The sequence below is a fragment of the Pelophylax lessonae genome, assembly GCF_965119305.1.
Source record: "Pelophylax lessonae genome assembly, chromosome: 1".
NCBI classification, from domain to species: domain Eukaryota; kingdom Metazoa; phylum Chordata; class Amphibia; order Anura; family Ranidae; genus Pelophylax; species Pelophylax lessonae.
The window spans coordinates 832,518,590-832,540,360 of NC_138768.1; the positions used below are offsets into that span (position 1 = coordinate 832,518,590).

The following is a 21,771-nucleotide window of genomic DNA, read 5'->3' on the forward strand; positions in this document are numbered from 1 at the left end:
AATGTTTATGTAAAAAGAATTTGCTGATTATCCAGGAGTCAAAGACTACCACGCCGCTTTCTTCCGAATAAAACAAATGAATCATGAATTATGTTATTAAGTTAAATTAATTTACCTATTCCCAAATGACTTTGTTTGTTGGCCTTACATATAAATTAAACTACGGTCTCTCAAGTTCAATCCCAATACAAAAGGAATCTTATTAGAATATTCATGCTACACTCGCTAGAAAAAAAATGAATTGATCCGAATCATTTTGGATCATTCGTTATGTTGCTATGTTATTTTGGATGCTTCAAACATTAACAAAAGGCCCAAACTATCGGATCATGTCATCCGAATTAAACAAATGAATACAAATGAATTTGTTGTTTTTGTTATAATTTGTTTTGGAGTAGTTGAAATTGTTCCTATTATAAGTTGGAGATTCGGATACATCAAAATTTCCAAATCATGCAAATTTCATCTGAATTTCGGTTCACAACAAAATGAATTGCACATGTCTAACAGTGGGGTTGATTTACTAATGATGAATAGACTGTGCACTTTGCAAAGAGCAGTTGCACTATGCAAGGACAGTTGCTCCAGAGCCTAGTAAAGGAACAGAAGCTCTGCTGAGTTCCATCATCCAATCATGTGTTTTTTTTAATTCCCTTGCATGTGATTGGGTGATTTTTGCAAAGTGAAGCTTTGCCTGATTTACTAAGCTCTGGAGCAACTGCACTTTGCTAAGTCGATTTGCCTTTACTACATCACCCCAGTATGTCCTCTTTTGAGTTAAATAAAGTAGACTTGACTGAAAGAACTGCAGCGGGGATCTCTAGATTAAGGATAAATATTGTAGCCTGAAATGCTTTTTATTTATTTTTTTATGTAAAAAAAAAGTCCTAGAGTTGGGTTGTAAAGTTGATCTTGCACCTAAAAGAAGTCTGCCTATTACTTCAGCCCCTCACCTTGCCCATGGCAAAATCCCAAATTTTAACAGGCAAAAAACAAGAATCCCAAAAGGTACCAGAAGACCCTTCTGCACTTTGGAGGAGTATCTTTTCACAGGAATTGGGACATTCTCAGGACCACACCAGAAAGATTGTGACATTTTTTTATTTCCAAGTATGAGGCTGGGTTTTGCCCCTTAGGTGGTGCTGGGGGCATATGTATGAGTAGGTCCTGCTCCTTTAAGAAGGAAAGTAAAGTAATTGTTCTGGAGCTTTACCAAACTTTAAAAGTCCATACAACATTTGAACAATTTCTATTATGCCACCTGTTTTTTAGAACATCAAAGTTCATAGCTAGGCCATAATGACCCACACCACCTGCCTGTTCTGTTCATCTTGGGTCAGAGCTTTTCGATTCCCATGTCACAAAACATTTTCTTCTAAGAGCCACCAAATTATAACACAGCTTTCTATAAAATGACCAACGAAGAACTTCAAACTGATTTTTAAACTGATGCCATCGACACAAGCCCAAAGCCCATCAACACAGGCCCTAACTCTGACCTTGAGCTATTGAGCTCTGTATAAAACATGCTATGCTGGGAACATGCTGGGAAAGTGTGGGAGCAAATGAGAGCTTCATCTGCTAGTTGAAAATAACAATGCATTCAAGTTTCAAATTGCAATCTTGTGTGTGGGGGTACTTTAGGGTAGGGTGGGTGGTTTAACTGAAATGCAATTGGTTTTCTGAATGTATATATATTATAATAAAATTATTTATATTATTATTAATAATAATTTATTTAGCTTTGTAAAGAGTGTGGAAGGTTTTTTTTGTCTCTATAGGGGAAATGTTATAATGGGAACACTTTTTCTGGGAGCAACTGTCTTAGAGAACTTTGCATTACTATAGAGAGATTTCTTCTAATTTTCTGTTGTATTCTCAAGGTAGGAAATAGAGACGTACCTGATGGAAAAAATCATTTTATTTCGGATTTGTTCACTAAGTTAATCATTTTGTCATATTCATTATGTTAGAATGATTCGTTTTTGGAATTTGTTTTGTATATTTGGATTAGTTTAGTGAATTCAAAATTGTTTATAATCGTTGTTCCGAATCAATTCACGCTTCGGAAATTATTTCAGGAGATTGGCTATATTCCTCCTAATTTGTTCATTCGTTTTTTTAGAGAGATTAAATATGCACTCTGTTTGGCTTGGATGGAGGTGGATACATCAGAATCTCCGAATCATAACATAATAAGTAGAACAAAATTAATTTTGGATTCATTTGTTATGTTATAATTCGGAGACTCTGATGGACCCACCTCCATCCAACCCAAAACCATAAATAGGAATCATCATTATTATTATTATTATTATATAGTATAGTATATAGCGCCGACAGTTTACGCAGCGCTTTACAACTTGAGGGTAGACAGTACAAATACAATACACTTTAATACAGTAGGAATCAGAGGACCCTGCTCGTTAGAGCTTACAATCTAAGAGGGACGGTCAAGAGATACAAGAGGTAATAACTGTGGGGGATGGGCTGATGGAGAAAATAAGAGCACAGTTGTTAGGTGGTTGCCAGATAGGTTTCTCTGAAGAGATGTGTTTTCAGGGAACGTTTGAAAGTAGTCAAAGTTGGAGATAGTCGGACAGATGGGCGTAGAGCATTCCAGAGGATGGGGGAAGCTCAGGAGAAGTCCTGGAGGTGAGCATGGGAAGTGGTTACAAGGGAGCTAGAGAGCAGGAGGTCCTGGGAGGAACGAAGAGAATGAGTTGGTTGGTATTTTGAGACCAGATTAGTGATGTAGCTGGGTGCCAAGTTATGGATGACTTTGTAGGTTATGGTTAGTAGTTTGAATTTAATTTGTTGGTTTAGTGGCAGCCAATGGAGGGATTGGCAAAGAGGGGTAGCAGACACAGAGCGGTTTGCAAGGTGGATGGCAGCAGTTCATGATGGACTGAAGGGGGGGATAGCCTTTTAAAAGGTAAGCCAATGAGAATGGAGTTGTAGTAATCGAGATGAGAGATGACCAGGGAGTGGATTAGAAGCTTTGTGGCATCATTGGTTAGGAAGGGACGTATCTTGGAGATGTTGCGGAGGTTGAGACGGCAAGCTTTGGACAGTGACTGGATGTGTGGCCGAAAGGATAGTTCAGAGTCCAGGAATCATCACCTTTTTTTCACTTTTATACCCTTTTTGCAATATATTTCCCTTTCATATGTAGTGTATTTTTTATAACAATGAAACGTTTTGGTGCAACATAAAACAAAAGGGATCCAAATCAATTTGAATTATTTGTTGTGTCCTTACATTATTTTAAATGCTTCAAACATCTGAATTAGACTAATGAATGATTAATTTATTGGAAGACACTTCAGATCCTGGTAATGCTCTGTATATATTGCTACTGTCCGGTAGACGGTTTAAAAGTATTGGCTCTCATACTACCAGGTTGTGGAATAGCTTCTTTCCTCGATCTGTGTGGCTCTTGAACGCTAGAGGTCTTGTGGAATAAATGTTTTGGTAGTTACAGTATGTATTTACTATGGTATGTATGCTGTTTTTGGTTAGGCGTTTTTATGTTGGGTGTGGAATTTCTCTTTTTTAAAGTTTCATTTTATGATTGTTATTGTAAAATGACAATACATTTTCTGATTCTGATTACAAATTAATTCATTGTTTCATTACAATTTATTTTGGATTGATTAAAATTTGTTATTATTGTAATTCATCAAAATTTAAATTTGTTACTGAATAAATTACACATGTATAGCAGGAAAATCTCCCCCATGAAATCTCTACTACTGCAAACTCAGCCTAATTATCTAACCCTAAACCTAACTAACCTGTGCTATGACAAAACACAAAAATACAGTACAGCAAAAAAAAAAAAACATGCAAAAGTTTTTACCCTAAGCCTTACCATGTACTAACTAAACTCAGGGAGAGTGTCTTTAATAATCTGTAAGCCAGAAACCAGGGAGCTATGCAGCAGTTACTAAATAGACCTGCTTAACCACTTCCATACAGAGCAGTTACACCCCCTTCCTGCCCAGACCAATTTTCAGCTTTCAGCGCTCTCACACTTTGAATGATAATTACTCAGTCATACAACGCTGTACCCAATATTTTTTATCATTTTTTTTCACACAAATAGAGCTTTCTTTTGGTAGTATTTAATCACCACTGTTTTTTTTATTTTTTGCGATATAAGCGAAAAAAGGACGGAAATTTTGAAAAACAACATTTTGTTTTAGTTTCTATTATAACATTTTGCAAATAAGTATTTTTTTTTCATAAATGTGGGCCAAAATTGATACTTCTACATATCTTTGGTAAAAATAACCCAAATTAGTGGTTATTATTTAGTTTGTGTGAAAGTTATAGAGTCTACAAGCTATGGTGCCAATCATTGAAAATTGATCACACCTGATGTACCGATGGCCTATCTCATTTCTTGAGGCCCTGAAATGTCAGGACACTACAAATACCCCCCAAATTACCCCTTTTTGGAAAGTAGACATTCCAGGGTATTTAGTAAGAGGCATGGTGAGTTTTTTGAAGTTGCAATTTTTTCCCACAATTCTTGGGAAAATGAAGAATTATTTTTTTTTTTTTACACAAACTTGTCACAATAACAAGTTATTTCTCACATACAGTATATGCATACTTGCAATTACACCCCAAAATACATTCTGCTACTCCTCCTGAGTATGGCAATTCCACATGTGTGAGACTTTTACACAGCCTGGCCACATACAGAGGCCCAACATTCAAGGAGCACCGTCAGGTGTTCTAGGAGCATAAATTACAAATATAATTTCCTAACGACCTATCACACTTTTGAAGGTCCTGGAGCACCAGGACAATGGAATTACCCACAAAATGACCCCATTTTGGAAAGCAAACACCCCAACATATATCCTATGAGGCATAGTGAGTCTTTTGAACATGTCATTTCTTTCCACAAGTTTTTGGAAAATGTGGAAAGAAAATGAAAACGCATTTTTTATTTTACACAAAGTTGTCAATTTATAAGATATTTCTAACACATAGCATGTACATAGCAAAAACGACACCCCAAAATACATTCTGCTACTCGTCCTGAGTATGGCGATACCACATGTGTGGGACATTGTCACAGCATAGCCACATACAGAGGCCCAACATGCAAGAAGCACCACCAGGTGTTCTAGGAGCATAAATTACACATATAATTTCATTACAACCAATCACACTTTTGAAGGCCCTGGAACAGCAGGACAATGGAAACCCCCACAAAATGACCCCATTTTGGAAAGCAAACACCATAACACACAATCTAGGAGGCATGGGCTGCAGATAGGTACTCAGGTACTCTGATGGGCTGCAGGCAGGTACTCAGGTACACTGATCGGCTTCAGAAAGGTACCCTGTACTCTGATGAGCTTCAGATAGGTACTTGGGTATTCTGATGGGCTAGAGACAGGTACTTGGGTAATCTGATGGGGTGCAGATAGGTATTTGGGCACTCTGGGCTGGAGACAGGTACTCGGGTACTCTGATGGCAGGTACTCAGGTACTCCGATGACAGGTACTCAGGTGCTCCGATGACAGGTATTCGGGTACTCCGATGATAAGTACTCAAAGTACCCCAGTACCTGTCATCAGAGTACCCGAGTACCTGTCATCAGAGTACCCGAGTACCGCCATCGGAGTATCCGAGTACCTGTCACCAGCCCATCAGAGTACCCGAGTACCTGTCATCAGAGTACCCAAGTACCTGTCATCAGAGTACCCGAGTACCTGTCACCAGCCTATCAGAGTACCCGAGTACCTGTCATCAGAGTACCTGATGGGCTGGTGACAGATACTCGGGTACTCCGATGACAGGTACTCAAAGTACCCGAGTACCTGTCACCAGAGTACCCGAGTACCCGAGTACCTGTCATCAGGGTACCCAAGTACCTGTCATCAGAGTACCCGAATACCTGTCACCAGCCCATCAGAGTACCCGAGTACCTGTCACCAGCCCATCAAAGTACCCGCGTACCTGTCACCAGCACATCAGAGTACCCCAGTACCTGTCATCAGAGTACCTGATGGGCTGGTGACAGCTACTCGGGTACTCTGATGGGCTAGTGACAGGTACTTTGATGGGCTAGTGACAGGTACTTTGATGAGCTAGTGACAGGTCCTCTTTATTGGGTGGGGGCAACCAGTGTGTTTTGGGGTGCACTATGATCGGTAACTAGCTGTTACCGCAATCTCCTCCTCACACAGGAGCAGTGTGTGAGGAGGAGAACACAGTGTCAGCTAGTTACTGTGTTCTCTGTTGACATTCTGTGACCGGCTATGATTGACAGCCGTTCACGTGGTAAAAAGCCAATTTCATTGGCTCTTTACCTAGATCGGGGATGGGCTCTGTCCGAGGGACGTGCCTCATCCCCGATCGCCGTGCTGCGCGCCCCCGGGGGCGCGCATTGCGAAGAGGCGCTCATGTGATCGGCTGTGATTGGACACAGCCGATCACAGGGTTAACAGCCGATTTAATTGGCTGTTTACCTTGATCGGGGATGGGCTCAAAAGGTGTATTTTTTGAGTTTTTTACACTTTTTTGTATGTGCCTTAATGCTTACGGCAATTTTGTTTAGCTGTGTATGTGAATAACCTTAGTAGGAAAGGCTACCTATAGCGCTTGCTTGCTAGTAATACTTTCAAATAAAGTGCATAAATATTATGGTGCAAACAATGCAAATATGGTTCAGGCTAGGTAATGATGATTACAAGTAAAGTGCATAGATATTTTAGTGTGAAAAAATGCAAATATGGTTCAAAGCAATTTGTATACCAGATAAATACAAAAATATATGATTAAGTGTTTAAAATATTCAGATTCAATATTTCAGATTGAAAGTATTACTATCAAGCAAGAGCTATAGGTAGCCTTTCCTACTAAGGTTATTCACATACACTCACTTGCACTTTACTATAGCAGCTGCAATTTCCCCTTAGCTTAGTATTGGCCCATTGGTGCGAGGGATATACCAATAGTACATCATACCCACAATTTTGTTTAGCTAATGGAAAGCACTAATGATAGGAGATGAATTCTTTTTTTTTTGTTTTAGGAGATGAATTCTTACATGCTAAAAATGCTTGAAAGAAAGCCTGAAAAAATGTGTGGAAATGCTCTATTTGCACATTTTTAGGTGTTCCCATGCAAGTCTAAGTCTGCCTTTAAAATAGCTCATGTAGCTTTTGGAGCATCAGTCATCAAGCTTTAGGTGCCTGAGCACTCTTTTATGAACAGCCACCATTGAAATAAATGGGATTTTGGATGTTGAGAGTTTGAGTCTCAAGTTTTAAACCCCTTAATTTGACCATCATTGCCGGATCCCAATATGTGTAAACTTCAGGCTTATATTCGCAAAATATTATTGATTTTCTACATCCATATAGATAAAAACACAACATTCTTACGTAAAGTGTTGTACTTTAATTCAATAGCGCTACATGGAACTTTAATTCTTTATTTCTTTTCTACAGAGAACCATATACTGGAGGACGTCAACAAGTGTGTCATTGCCCTACAAGAAGGAGATGTTGACACCCTGGACAGAACGGCAGGAGCAATTCGTGGTCGTGCCGCCAGAGTAATCCATATTATAAATGCAGAGATGGAGAACTATGAGGCAGGTGTTTACACTGAGAAGGTGTTGGAAGCCACCAAGCTGCTGTCTGAAACCGGTAAGAAGAACAAAATGTCTATTCCATGAACACAAGTACAGCCTTCTGAACACTATCAGCTAGATTTGGTGATGGAAAGGGCAAAGGGTAATGTGAAAAAAGCTGCATCAAATGATAAAATAGATTCTTAAAAGGGTTTATTAAAAAACAGAATTCAACAAAAATTTGAGGTATCATGCAGCATGGAGTCACCAATGGCCATTTGTAATACTCTAAATTTCCACCCTTTTAGTTATTATAATAGTGCAGCCTTACCTCCCAGTGGTTTCATGAATATAGTATTTCATAGCATTCCTTAGTTAGACCTTGTTTGGAATACTGTATCCATTTCTAGAGACCTCCAGAATAGCTTACAAAAAGATATTGATAAGAAAGGATGAGTCCAGAGACGATCAAAAAAAGTAGTGGAAGGTCTGAAGTATGAAACATATCAGGAGAGACTTCAGGAACTCAATATGTACAGTCTGAAGGAAAGAAGGGAAAGGGGAGACATAAGTGAAACCTTTAAATACATGGAGGGTGTGAATACTGTAAGGTTCAGCAGGCAGTATTTTCAATGTGAAGATAAGATCAAGAACATGGAGACATGATGACCTCAAACTAAGAGAAGGAATATTAACCTTAGAAAGTATTAGAACAGACTTCGAGCAGAGGTAGAAATTCAGGCAACAGTAAGTAAATTCAAACATGTTTGGGACTAAAATAGGTCTATACTCTATACTCTATACTGTCATCACTCTTCTATGCTTGTATGTTTCTTCTTTTCTCTCCGTGTCAGAGAAGAGTTAGCCTCCTACTGAGCTCATATAGTCACAGAGAGGAAAGAATATCCAAACTGAGCGGAACATAATAACAAAAAATGGGACCCGAACTTCAGTAATCAAAAAACACAATTTTTAAGCCCTAAAACCCAATAAATGCCCCTAAAAAGTGCCTAGTGTTCTGGGTCATGCCCCATTAACTAAAAAAATGCCCAGGTGTGTTTTTCTGGCATTTTTGGGGGGTTTTTGGAGGCAGGCAAAACATCAGAACTTGTGCACAGTACCACTATACACAAGTTCAGATGTTTTTCCTGACTGCAAAGAACCCAAAAAAATGCCTTCTATTAAACCGGCAAGGTGTTACAGCAGCGAAGCCAACCCCCTGTCTGAAAGTTTTCCAATACAAACGATCTTTTTTTTTTTATGGTTCTGGACATTCTACAGAGCTGAAACTTCACATGTACACCTTTTAGACCCCCCAGATCTGAAATCCAAATGAATGATGAAATCCATCAAAAAATCTCTTTTTTTTTTAAATTTTTTCAATAATTGGCTTTTTTTATCAAAAATGACAATTTTTAAGAACTTTTTTTTGTGTGATTTTGTGTCTGGTGGGTCTAAAAGGTGTACCTGTGAAGTTTCAGCTCTGTAGCATGTCCAGAACCAGAAAAAAAAAAGGATTGTATGTATTAGAAAACTTTCAGCTCAGGGGGTTAGCTTCTCTCCTCGGTTTTCACACCTTGCCGGTTTCAAAGCAGGCATTTTTTTGGGTTCTTTGCAGTCAGGAAAAACATCTGAACTTGTGTATAGTGGTACTGTGCACAAGTTCAGATGTTTTGCCTGCCTCCAAAACCCCCCAAAAAATGCCAGCAAAAACATACCTGGGCATTTTTTTTTTGACGCTAGCGTTTTTTTGCCATTTTTTTGGGTTCTTTTGAGGCAGGCAAAACATCTGAACTTGTGTATAGTGGTATATATACACACATACATATATTTATATACACACCTAGACATATATAGGTGTGATAGTAGCAGAAATATATTACTGTAAATGATTTCATTAGCGCAAGCATATATTTCTGCTACTATCACACCTATATATGTCTAGTTGTGTATATAAATATATGGATGTGTGTATATACACCACTATACACAAGTTCAGATGTTTTGCCTGCCTCCAAAACCCCCCAAAAAATGCCAGCAAAAACACACCTGGGCATTTTTTTTTGACGCTAGCGTTTTTTGGCATTTTTTTGGGTTCTTTTGAGGCAGGCAAAACATCTGAACATGTGTATAGGGGGTATATATACACATATATGTCTGAATATATACCCCTAGACATATATAGGTGTGATAGTAGCAGAAATATATTACTGTAAATGATTTCATTAGCGCAAGCATTTATTTCTGCTACTATCACACCTATATATGTCTAGGGGTATATATACAGACATATATGTCTATATATACCCCCTATACACATGTTCAGATGTCATGTCTGACATCAAACATGTCCTCAAAAAAGCACTGGCAGTGGCAGCCCCTGCAGCATAAAAAATGCTTGGCTGGTGAGAAGCCATATGGGTGTGCCGAAGCTATTCAGAGAAATGATCATTTCTCTATAGCGGTCACCCTGCTATGGAAGGGTTTTGTCACCCTGCCATAGCAGTCACTGCCAGTTAACCCTACACTACACTACGGTCCCCTGACACTTCATACTTTCCCTACAGAAACTAAATTTTTGAAGCTAACTTAAGTGTAAAGGAGCACTCTAACTACACTAGATATCCCTTTCCTCACACTAAAAATAGCTAAATGACACTTTTAAAGTAAAATTAACAGAACTGCTTCCACTCTCTTCCATGTCCAGTATAACAATGCTAGGAATATGGCGGGGGCGATCTTATATACTGGGGGGAGTATTCACTAATGATTGGTCTAGGGACCCCCTAGTCACTCCAATCAAATTCCTAGCATTCTCCTGCCCCCTAAATTGGCTTTTGCTAATGGTTCTGGTCCAATCACGGCTTTTAAAGCCCATTTCCCGAAGCATTGCATTTTGGGCGGTTCTGGTTGCCGAATTCCGAACTTTTTGGGCAAAAAGTTCTAAATTCGGCTGAACCTCGAACACCCAATGTTCGGGCCGAACCGATGGCCGAACCGATAGTCGACCCGAACCGTTCGATCATCCCTAGTTACCACCAGGTGGACCTTGTTGGGGACAGGACATGACATTCACAATCCAATAGAAACAGGGTTTTACACTCAGTCATTCCCATACAGTGTACACAATCCCTTCCCTCTGGCTGATTACAGTATCATATGCAGATGAAAGTGTAAACAGGAACAGAATTAACCTAAACTAATTATCTAGCCATCTGGACAGAACAATGTGAGGTCATTAACATTTAACAATGGGACAGACACAATCCACATTCCATTTCAATACACAAACAATAGGGAAGCCTGTCAATGACAGTCTGAGTGTCTCTCTCACAGACAAGCACACGGAATACACATTATCTAGGAGTCAGCCTTCATGGCAATGATCTATAACAGTCTAAGTCTCCCAGTGTAAAGTAGGATTAAATCTTCATATTTCTATATGAAGATATTGCGGACAAATATTACTGTCCCGTCTGAAACAATTCAAACCATTAAGTATCTGTTTTTCACTTCCAGTGACGGTGAATACTGTCACACTCCCCTTATATTTATAAGCCAGGAATAGACATGTATGCAGCACTAGAACAAGAATGGCCTCTCTTTGAAGTGTTTTTGGTTACCCTTCATCTTTAAAGAAATGGTTTCAAATGAAATGCAATACTTATTGCATGAATAGGTAACAACACCTGTAATTGTTGATTCAAGGAATATCCGATTGCCTCCTGGGGGGATCAGGAAGAAATGTATTTTACCCCTGTTGGAGTAAATTATATCATGGTTTATTGTTTTTTTTTTTTTTTTCTACTGGTTGAAGTAGATAAACATGTCTTTTTTTTTACCTAACTATATGACACTGTAACTGTAATACTTGCTTGTCAGCAGTTGATATTTCCTACAGTTTCCAAAGCACAGGTATTCCAAAGCACACATGACTTTTGTAAAAAAAAAATTAATAAAAGAAAAAAAAAATAGAAAACAAAAAACCTTTTACACAGCACTGAACGTTGGTATATCTGTATACATTTCTCACTGTACACAGATACTTGAAGCCAGCATGATTACTATATTTCAAGCGCTCCTCACTCACAACCTGCTTTCTCTTTTTCCCCAAACCAAGGGCAGCACAGAGTGGCACATTAGACATTTCCTTGGCAAAGAGAAAAATATTTTTCCCTCTACATATTTTTTAAGAAGAAAGGTCTCCTCTTAAGTGAAAATGACAGGGATGGTGATTCCATTTCAGATGTTATTGCTGAACTCTCCTAAGTTTAATATGTGACAGATTTTCTATTTGAAGCCGTCACACCGGAGAGGAAAATATAGAATGTTTTCCCAGACTTGAAACCTTTGAGCTTAACACTTATTTTTTTCTATGTTATTCTAGCAAAGGAAGATGGATGGGGTTCTATCTGATATCTAATAGCTTGTGACGGAGCATTCATTAACATGGTTTAAGACAACAGTTAATGATAGATGAATAGATTAGTAAGATAGATAGATAGATAGATAGATAGATAGATAGATAGATAGATAGATAGATAGATAGATAGATAGATAGATAGATAGATAGATAGATAGATAGATAGATAGATAGATAGATAGATAGATAGATAGATAGATAGATAGATAGATAGATAGATAGATTGATCGTAAGGATCAGAAGAAGGAAGTGCCCATAGTTGAAGGTCCTTTGGGTATTTTCCCATAGTTTCACTCGCAGCCAGGCCCACAGTCAAAGCCACCCCTTTGGCTCAATAAACAGTCTAGAGCAGGGGGCGCATGCGCGGCTTCCGGACATGGCGGATGTGTCTTAAGTGAGCTCCGGGCACCGCCGACTCTCCACCGCTCCATACGAGCTTCTTTCCGCATGCTGTCACCAGGGAGTAGGCTGCAAGTGTTCCTTGGATCGCTTCCTTACTAGGCCACAATCACCGGCCTCAATTTCTCAAGCAGACCCATTCGCCGCGATGGACCCCCCATTGGAGGCAGAGAATGTTGCGGACCCCCCGCCGACACAGGTACCGGTTTGTTCAGCTCCAACCCCCCCAGCCTTACAGCAGGTCTTAACCCCTGATATACTGGATGCTAAGCTGCAGGCCTTTTTGGTGCAGATTACACGCAACATAGCTGCTGAGGTGGGCAAACTGTCGGCTGACTTGAGGGGGGAGATTGCACACATAGGGGAACGCACAGACACCTTGCAGAACAAGTTTGATGAATTGGTGGATTATGTGCATGTTTTGGAAGAGGAACATTCTTATTTGAAACACTCGGTATCTCAGCTGCAATTACAACAGGAAGATCTTGAGAACCGGGAGAACGCCAGAACTTGCGTTTCAGGGGTATCCCTGAAACCGTGGGGGACAACAACCTACGATCTTTTCTGTTGGGCCTTTTTAACCATCTGGCCCCCAATATTGTGGACATTGACTGGAGACTGGACAGGGCTCATAGGTCTTTGGGCCCTAAACCACCTTCTGGAGGGAGACCACGGGATGTGATTGTCCGATTCCATTATTACGATAGTAAGGAGACACTCAATCTGGTGACCCGTAACAAGTCTCAGGTGGAATATAAAGGGGCGAAAAATTCAAATTTTTAATGATCTCTCCCCCATCACTCTAAATAAGCGGAGGGCCCTCCGTGTGGTGACTTTTCATTTGCAGAAGCACAGGATCCCTTATTACTGGGGTTTCCCGTTCCGCCTAGTGGTCACCAAAGATGGCGTTCAGCATGCCATGCGGGAAATGCATGAAGCGGAATCCTTTATTAGAGGTTTGGGAGTCACGCCACTTCCAGAGGAGGATGTCCTTGCTCATCAGCAGCCTTCTGGTCGCCCGCTCCCGGCAACCCCTGGCCGTGTTTGGAGCCCCGCCAAGACTCTGCAACGCCGGTCCCAAGCTACTCCTCAGCGCCAGAGGCCCTCCAGATTTCCGCCATGATGTCCCAGCTGGATCAACGTGGTATTTTGCTCTACCGTCCTTCCCCGGTCTCCTGTGGATGGACTGCTTGGAAAAGGCTGCCTGGCCAGTGCTTTTCTTTGACCGGTCCGGCTGGACTGGTTCAGTTTTTTCCCCCCCATGGGGCAATTGTTTTTCCAGTTCTTGATGCCTAGTTGGTTTTTATTTTTATTTTCGCTGGAGAGTTGACGGGTTGCCCACCCCGGTTGGAGTACTGTATCCTGGAGGCTCCCGTGTTGCCCGTACTACCCGTGGGCATTATCCTGGGCTCCCTGGGATTCTACAATCGTACAGGGTTTTTTCTGAAGATTCAGATTGAACACAGCTTTTCTACTAGACTGTTCTATTTCATTTTTCTGTTTTTTTTTTTGTCTTTTTCCTGCTATGTTGGATCTTTTTTGTCCTGGATCCGACAATTTTTTGTCACCCATGTGGAATGGTGCCTCTGTGTTCTATCTCTAGATAGAGTACAGACTGCATTGAGGCTTTTCTCTAATGTACTTATTGAAAACTATGACACAGTGAGAGGTAGTCTTGTATATGCATACGATGTCTGTTTGCCCTACGTATTGCCATGGCTTTAAAGTTTATGTCTTACAATGTCAAGGGTTTGAATTCGATACAGAAGCGCTGGTTAGCGCTCAAGGCTTTTCGGTCCTCTGGGGCGGATGTGATTTTAGTGCAGGAGACGCACTTCCGTCCTCGCGGATCATTTAAGTTTGCAGTACGATATTTCCCCACAGCATATGTTGCTTCGGAGAAGACAGGTAAAGCGGGGGTTGCCGTCCTGATTTGGAAGTCCTGCCCCATTAGGGTCCGTGATTCGTTCCTGGACCCCCATGGGAGATACATAGCTTTGGTCTGTGATTATCTATCTACATCCTTTACCCTGATTAATCTCTATGCTCCCAATGATGGTCAATTGGCGTTCTTGGACAAGACCCTATCAGCCACTTCCCATTTTTCCCAGCCCTTCATGGTGGTGGGGGGTGATTTCAACCTTATTATGTGATCTTATAGGGATAGACAATCCTTGCATCGAGATACTCCCTCCTGCAGGCAGCTGAGTCAGGGTAAATCTTTTCGCAGGTGTATACGTACATTTAAGCTTTTTGATTCATGGCTCATTTAACACCCTACACACAGGCAATTTTCTTTTTATTCAGCTGCTCATAAGATGCACTCGAGATTGGACCACTTTTTCATCTCGGCACCGCTCATTTCCTGCGTGGTTCAGTAAGAGATCCTCCCTATCTCCTGGTCTGACCATGCTCACTTTGTTTTTGATGTCTCCTTGGCGGGGGCCCCTCCTAAGGCTTGTCACTGGAGCTTGAATAATAGACTCCTTCAGATTCTGATGGTTCGGAATTGGTTGGAGGAGGGCCTGCAGGAATACTTTGCACTTAATGAGGGTTCTGTGTCTGAGGTATCTACTATGTGGGAGGCTCAAAAAGCCTTCTTCAGGGGCATATGTGTCGCTGAGGGCTCCCACTTGAAGAAAGATGCTGAGAGTATACGCAGTTCGCTCCAGGCCGACCTTCGGGTGGCTGAGGGGTGGCTGCAAGCTTCCCCGTCAATTGCCAATCTCCGCCAGGTGCTCAATCTTCGTGATCGCATCAAGGCTCTGGACATGTCCAAGATGGTTAAGTCCTTGATGTGGGCTCGGCAAAGATTTTATAAGTATTCCAATAAACCTCACAGAATGTTAGTTAATAGGCTTAAACCTAAACCGCTCCAATCGGTTCCGGATCTCCTGATGCAGCTTGACGGTAGCCCCACCCACTGCCCTTATACCATGGCTTACGTATTTGGCAAATTTTATAGCAACCTGTATAACTGCCTGACTCCTGAAAATCGCTTTCATTTCTCTGCTGATAAGTTTGAGAGTTTCTTTCAGGACTTAGACATCCCCAGTCTTTCTAGAGCTGATCTTGATAAGCTGAACGCCGACATCTCCATGGAGGAGTTGGCTGCCACGATCAAAGATCTACCCTCTCGGAAGGCCCCGGGTCCAGACGGCCTCCCATACATTTATTACAAAACCTTTCTACCGATTTTGGCCCCATGCCTTTTAGATCTTTATGCTTCTTTGTTGGAGGGCAAGACACCCCATTCTCATTTCCTCCACTCCTATATTTCTGTTATCCCTAAACCGGGTAAGGACACCTCAATCCCAGATGACTACAGACCAATTGCTCTTCTTAATTCCGACTACAAAATATTTAGCCAATCGACTGGCAGGTGTTCTGCCAAATAGATAGGGATCAGGTGGGATTTGTTCTTTCTCGTCATGCAGGTGATAATACCAGGCGAACGGTAGATTTGATCTCTCTTTTGAATAGGTTCCCACGCCCAGCTCTTGTTCTCAGCTTGGATGCCCAGAAAGCTTTTGATAGGCTGAGTTGGCCCTACCTTTTCTCCACACTTCAGAAGTTTGGTTTAAAAGGTCCCTTCTATGACTCCTTAGAAGCCCTCTATTCTACCGCCACGGCTCAGGTCCGTATGTCGTCTGCCTTTATTTCGCCTGTGTTCCCCATGTCCAATGGTACTCGGCAGGGTTGTCTTCTATCCCCCCTGCGGTTCATATTGTGTCTGGAGCCGTTGGCTGAGGCTATCCGCTCCCACCCTGATATTGCTGGGGTCACCATGCGACATAGAGAGTATAAGCTTTCCTTATTAGCAGACAACATATTGTTGACTCTGACGAATCCGCTAGTCTCTTCGCCCTCGCTACATGCTCTCTTGGACTCTTTTAGTGCCATTTCTGGGTACAAGGTAAATGCTTCTAAGACTGAGGCCATGCCCCTTCACATTTCCCCGGATCTCATGTTCCAGTTGCAACATAATTACCCTTATAGGTGGTGCGTGCGGTCGCTTAAGTACTTGGGGGTACATTTGGCCCCTTCCCACCCACAGCTTTATATGGCTAATTATGTTCCCCTATTCCGTGAGATATCCATATCCTTCCAGAAATTAACCGCACTGCCTTTGTCCTTGTTAGGCCGCATTAATGTATTAAAAATGTCTATTTTGCCAAAATGTCTCTATTTGTTTGATACCCTTCCGGTAGCGGTCCCGATGCCTCAACTCAAACTTTTACAACATTCCTTTTTAAGGTTTATATGGAACAAGAAGGCACACAGGGTGACTTCCTCGGTGGTGTTTGCTCCCCGGAGGCGGGGGGGATTGGGTGCTCCGGATATTGTTAAATATTACTACGCTTCTCATCTCCGAGTGGTGGCCTCCTGGTATTCTTGGTTGGCCCCCAATCGGTGGTCGGAGATTGAGAGGGGGGGGATTTATCCGGTGCATCCCTGCTCGATGTTATGGTCGCCAACCTTGCATACAGACGGTGTCCTACGGGGCATGTGTTTGGATTCAATGCTGGTCACCATGGGGGTCTGGCGCAAATGTTTGGGTCTCTACTCTCTCTCTTCGCCATGTCCTCCCCTCACCACGGTGTTGTTCAATCCATTGCTCCCTGATGGTCTGCGGGTGAGCCGCTTATGGACTTGGACTCAGCCTCCACTTTTCCAGTTGCTCAACCTGGTCCACCCAGTGTCTCGTACTTTTTTCACCTTTGAGAAGCTTCGTGACAAATTTTCCCTACTGAAACAATCCTTTTATTTTTATCTCCAGGTCCGTGATTTTTTCGGGACACTGACGCCATCGTTGGCCCTGGAAAGGTCCACGGCCTTTGAATTACTGTGTGGCCGGGGTCCCCATCAGGGTCATTTGGTGTCTTCGATTTACACTATTTTGCATGATGCTGTCCCGCTTACTGAGGACTCCCACTTCTATATGCGTAAGTGGTAAGAGATACTGGGTCGACCAATCACATTACCTATGTGGAACAGAATCTGGACGGCCACTTTAAATCATCCCGTTGCGTGGCGCAGAGAGAGACCGCTCTCAAGATTCTCCTTTTTTGGTATAGGACCCCAGAGCGTCTCCATAAGATGAATCCCTCTTGTTCCGCCTTGTGTTGGCGGTGCAGGGAGGATAAAGGCTCTCTTTACCATATCTTTTGGCCGTGCTCGCTTGTGAGTCCTTTTTTGGTCTATGGTTTTGGATATGCTCCAAGCTGTGGTGGGTTTAGAATTGCCACTGGACCCCTTGCATTGTTTATTAGGTTTACCATTCCCTATAGTCCCTAAATAGGCATCCAAGCTGATCTCCTTCCTCTTACTGGCTGCTAAGAGGGCCATTCCTTTATGCTGGTTGCAGCAGGCTCCCCCGGACAGGGCCCCTTTTCTTAAAATTGGTCTCAGACATCCGGGAAATCGAGTCCCTGACAGCCAGGGTGCATGACGAGATGACTAAGTTCAATGCTGTCTGGGAAGCTTGGGACTCTTATACTTTGAACTCCCTCTGATCCTGTTCTTCCTCCCCTGAGATGTGTACTGTATACATTTGTATGCTACTGTATTTTGATTGATTATCTTTTTATTCTTTGCAGTTATGTACTGTTTGCTTGCTTGTCTTGTTGACACACTGTTTTTTCTTTGATCTGCTTTTGTCCTTTGGGGGCACCACTCCCGGTGTAGATTAATATTTTTACTTTCTGTGACATTGTGATGTTTATGTAATGTGCTTTATTGTTTGTGCAAACCAAAATAAAAATATAATTTAAAAAAAAACAGTCTAGAGCAGTAATGGCTAACCTTGGCACCCCAGATGTTTTGGGACTTCATTTCCCATGATGCTCAACTACACTGCAGAGTGTATGAGCATCATGGGAAATGTAGTTCCAAAACATCTGGGGTTGCAAGGTTCCCCATCACTGCTCTAGACTGTTTATTGAACCAAAGTAGTGGCTATGACTGTGGGCCTGGCTGCGAGTGCAACTACGGGAAAAGACCCAAAGGACCTTCAACTACGGGCACTTGTGGGAATGAGTGCTACACGTGTTAAAGTGTAACTCTGGAAGTCAATGCAACAAGCCACGAACAGAAAGGTCTTTCTCGTTGCCTCCTTATCCATTGCCATTATTGTCAGCATAGCTATTGCTACCTTAATCTTCCTCCGAGCTATGTCATGCATGGCAACCATGTATAAGGATTCCCAAAGGTCAAAATTTCCTTACATACTTTTCCCTGATCGTATAATCCATCGAGGAAAAATGTACTGTTTATGTTGTTATTGATCGATAATATTTCAATAATTAGGAGATATCTATTGATACAATGATGGCGTTATCGCATGCAGTTTCAACAGATTTTTTAAATTCCAACCGTTTTTGACAAACGATTTTCTAACAGTGTATGGCCAGCATTAGAGTGAAAATTATGGCAATAATAACAACTATAATAAAAATAAAAAAGAACAACAATCGAGCAGACCGGAAAGTTGGTACTGAGTTATTAAGGAATAATATAAATTAAAAGAAAGACATGTAAAGGATGTCCTAAAATGGGCTACCTGGGCCTGAGTGTCATCCAAAAGTCAGTCCACCTTTTTTATAGAAAGATGTATCTTGTATAGGGCATAAAAAAAAATAGTAATACAGTGATATTGGTAGTAATAAAGAAATATGAGAATAAATGCAATAAACTGATTAAAATAATTATAAGGACAGGTCCTCTTTAACACAAGGTCCAGAAATCTTTTGAAATCCCCTTACTGCTAAACTGTACAGATTGCAGTGATATAACGCTTCCTTCATTCGCTCTTCTATTTTTTTTTTTTGTAAATGTAACTAAGCTTTGATGCAGGTTGGATGAAGAAAGAGATATGCTTCAGATTGCCTTCAGCAGATCTTCTGATGTTCAAAAATGTAGATCCAAGTTCAGAGCGATCCTCCCTACACCTCTCTCACAGATGTAGGCAAAGCGCTCCTAGCATTGTACCACCATGGAAGCCTACAGCAGTCCCGGAGGGAAGTCTAACACTCATGCTTCTGTAGGAGATCAGAAACTTTCCCCTTGCTTTTTAAGCAATTAGTCATGTAGCTGTTTATTTATGGATGTTCTGTTTCTAAAAAACAAAACAAAAAGCAAATCATAAATTCTGGCACCCATCACTGCTTATAAAAGGGTGACAACTCTGCATTTTTTAAGCATGCAATGGTAGCGTTGTCACCATGGGTGTCCGCATCATTTTAAGGCCACCCATGCTCCACCCCTTTTTGACAATGCCATGAAGGGGAGGGGCTTAGTCATATTTCTTTTCAAATATTTATTTTTAAAGTGGGAATGGCAGAATTTATTTTTAAAGTGTTTGTTAACCTAAAAAAAATGATATATTGATCCTGTTTCCGTAAAGCATGTTATACAGCAGAGTGCTTGTGCTGTGTAATTTGGCCCCTTCTATCACCTAAAGTAACTGGCTGATCATGCCTGGCTATGCCCCCCCCCCCCTGTAAACTTACCACGGTATTCCATGGCTGCTGAACCCTGACACTGTGGTCAGTCTATGTGCCTCCATCATCTGCAGCCCTTCTGTCCTCCTCTGTGCTCTCTCCCCCCTCCCTCCCTGCCTGTCTACTCCTATGTCAGTGCCCACCCCCCCCCCCCTCCTGCTGCTGTAGTTTCATTTAAAGTTTCATATCCTGTCTACAGTCTGTTTATTAATCCTGTGTGCCCCTGTGTCTGTGTTTTATAAAAGCAAGTCGTTCTTTACCAGTTTTCAGAGTGCCAATTGACGCTCACGTGACCTGCCGCCTCTCTCCTTCTACCCTCTTGACTGATATCAGAGGAATCCTCAACCCCGCCTCCTGCAGCCAGTTGTCAGATGGGGAGAGAGCCGGTGGGTCACGTGAGCAGCAATCGGCGCTCTAAAAACTGGTAAGGAATTACTTTTTTTTTAAAAACACACACACAGGGCACAGGCACAGGGGATTATTAACCACTTTACCACTAGAGGATTTTGCTGTCTTACGTCTGGGCCACTTTTTGCGATTCGGCGCTGTGCGACTTTAACTGACAATTGCGCGGTCGTGCGACGCCATACCCAAACGAAATTTATGTCCTTTTTTTCCCACAAACAGAGATTTCTTTTGGTGGTATTTGATCACCTGTGCGATTTTTACCTTTTGCGCTATAAACAAAAAAAGAGCGTAAATTTTGAAAAAACAACAAAATTTTTCACATTTTTTATATGAAATTCCCCCCCAAAAATGTAAAAATCTAATTTTTTTAAAATTTATGGCCAATTTGTCTTCTGCTACCTATGTTTGGTAAAAAATTCACAATAAGCGTATTTTGATTGGTTTGCGCAAAAGTTATTGCGTTTACTAACTAAGGGAAAGATTACTGTCATTTTTGGTGGTTTTTTTTTAACGCGTAATGGCGGTGATCTGCGATTTTTTTTGCGGGACTGCGACATTGCGGCGCACAGATCGGACCCTTGACTGACATTTTTGACACTTTTGGGGGTACCAGTGACATTACTGCAGTAATCAGTGCTATATATATGCACTGTTACTGTAAAAATGACACTGGCAGGGAAGGGGTTAATTTTATTGGAGAGGGAGGGGTTGATGTATGCCTGGTGCTTACTGACGTGTGTGGGGGGAGGTGACTGTGTGACACAGGGACAGATCCAGGGTTCAGCTATGCTGAACCCTGCAATCTAACCCTGCCTGTCACTTAGGAGATCCGCCCGCTTGTGTTTACACAACGAGGCGGATCTCCACAGTAGATCCCCGACGATCGGGGAAGAGCAGCGGCAATCGCCGCTGCTCCTCCCCTGGCCCGACTCCCGCTGTGACTAAATACAGTGGGAGCGAGTGTCTGACGACGAGCCACTTTGCCACAGTAATATTACTGCAGGCAGAGGTAAAGTGGTTAAACAGACCAGACAGGATGGTATAAAGTGGCTCAACAACCACTTTAAAGGGGAAGTTGAGATTCCGGGGGGGGGGGCACTTGCACCCACTTGCCCTCCCTTGCGAACGCCCTTGATGTGTGCTTCAGCTACAGCTGCTGCTTCCTACCTATGAGCCTGCTCCAGCCTCTGTACTGCCCACCTCTTCTCTGATTGGCTGTAGTAGAAAAGTTTGCCTGGTGCTGTACACAAAGAGGAAGTGACACAAAAGAACTGTTAAACCATGTAGAGCCCATGGAATTGAAAACTGAATTCTGGCATACATACGGCAGCAGGATGGTTCTCCTGTGCCGAATAATGTACCTAGTACGTGATCCAGCACTTCCGGGTTTGGGGCGTGTGTGCTCGCCACCGGTTGTCCGCTTCCACTGTGATCA

At 42.0% G+C, this 21,771-nt stretch overlaps 1 protein-coding gene across 2 annotated transcripts in view; it reads left to right on the forward strand.

Annotated features, from left to right (window-relative positions):
* LOC309557588 (catenin alpha-2) overlaps positions 1 to 21,771 on the forward strand; it is a 963,358-nt gene that overhangs the window by 601,323 nt on the left and 340,264 nt on the right. For both annotated transcript variants that reach the window (XM_082260379.1, XM_082260380.1), the window contains exon 5: positions 7,480 to 7,680. In XM_082260379.1, the coding sequence (XP_082116505.1) occupies positions 7,480 to 7,680 (201 nt within the window). The remainder of the gene's footprint in view (positions 1 to 7,479; positions 7,681 to 21,771) is intronic.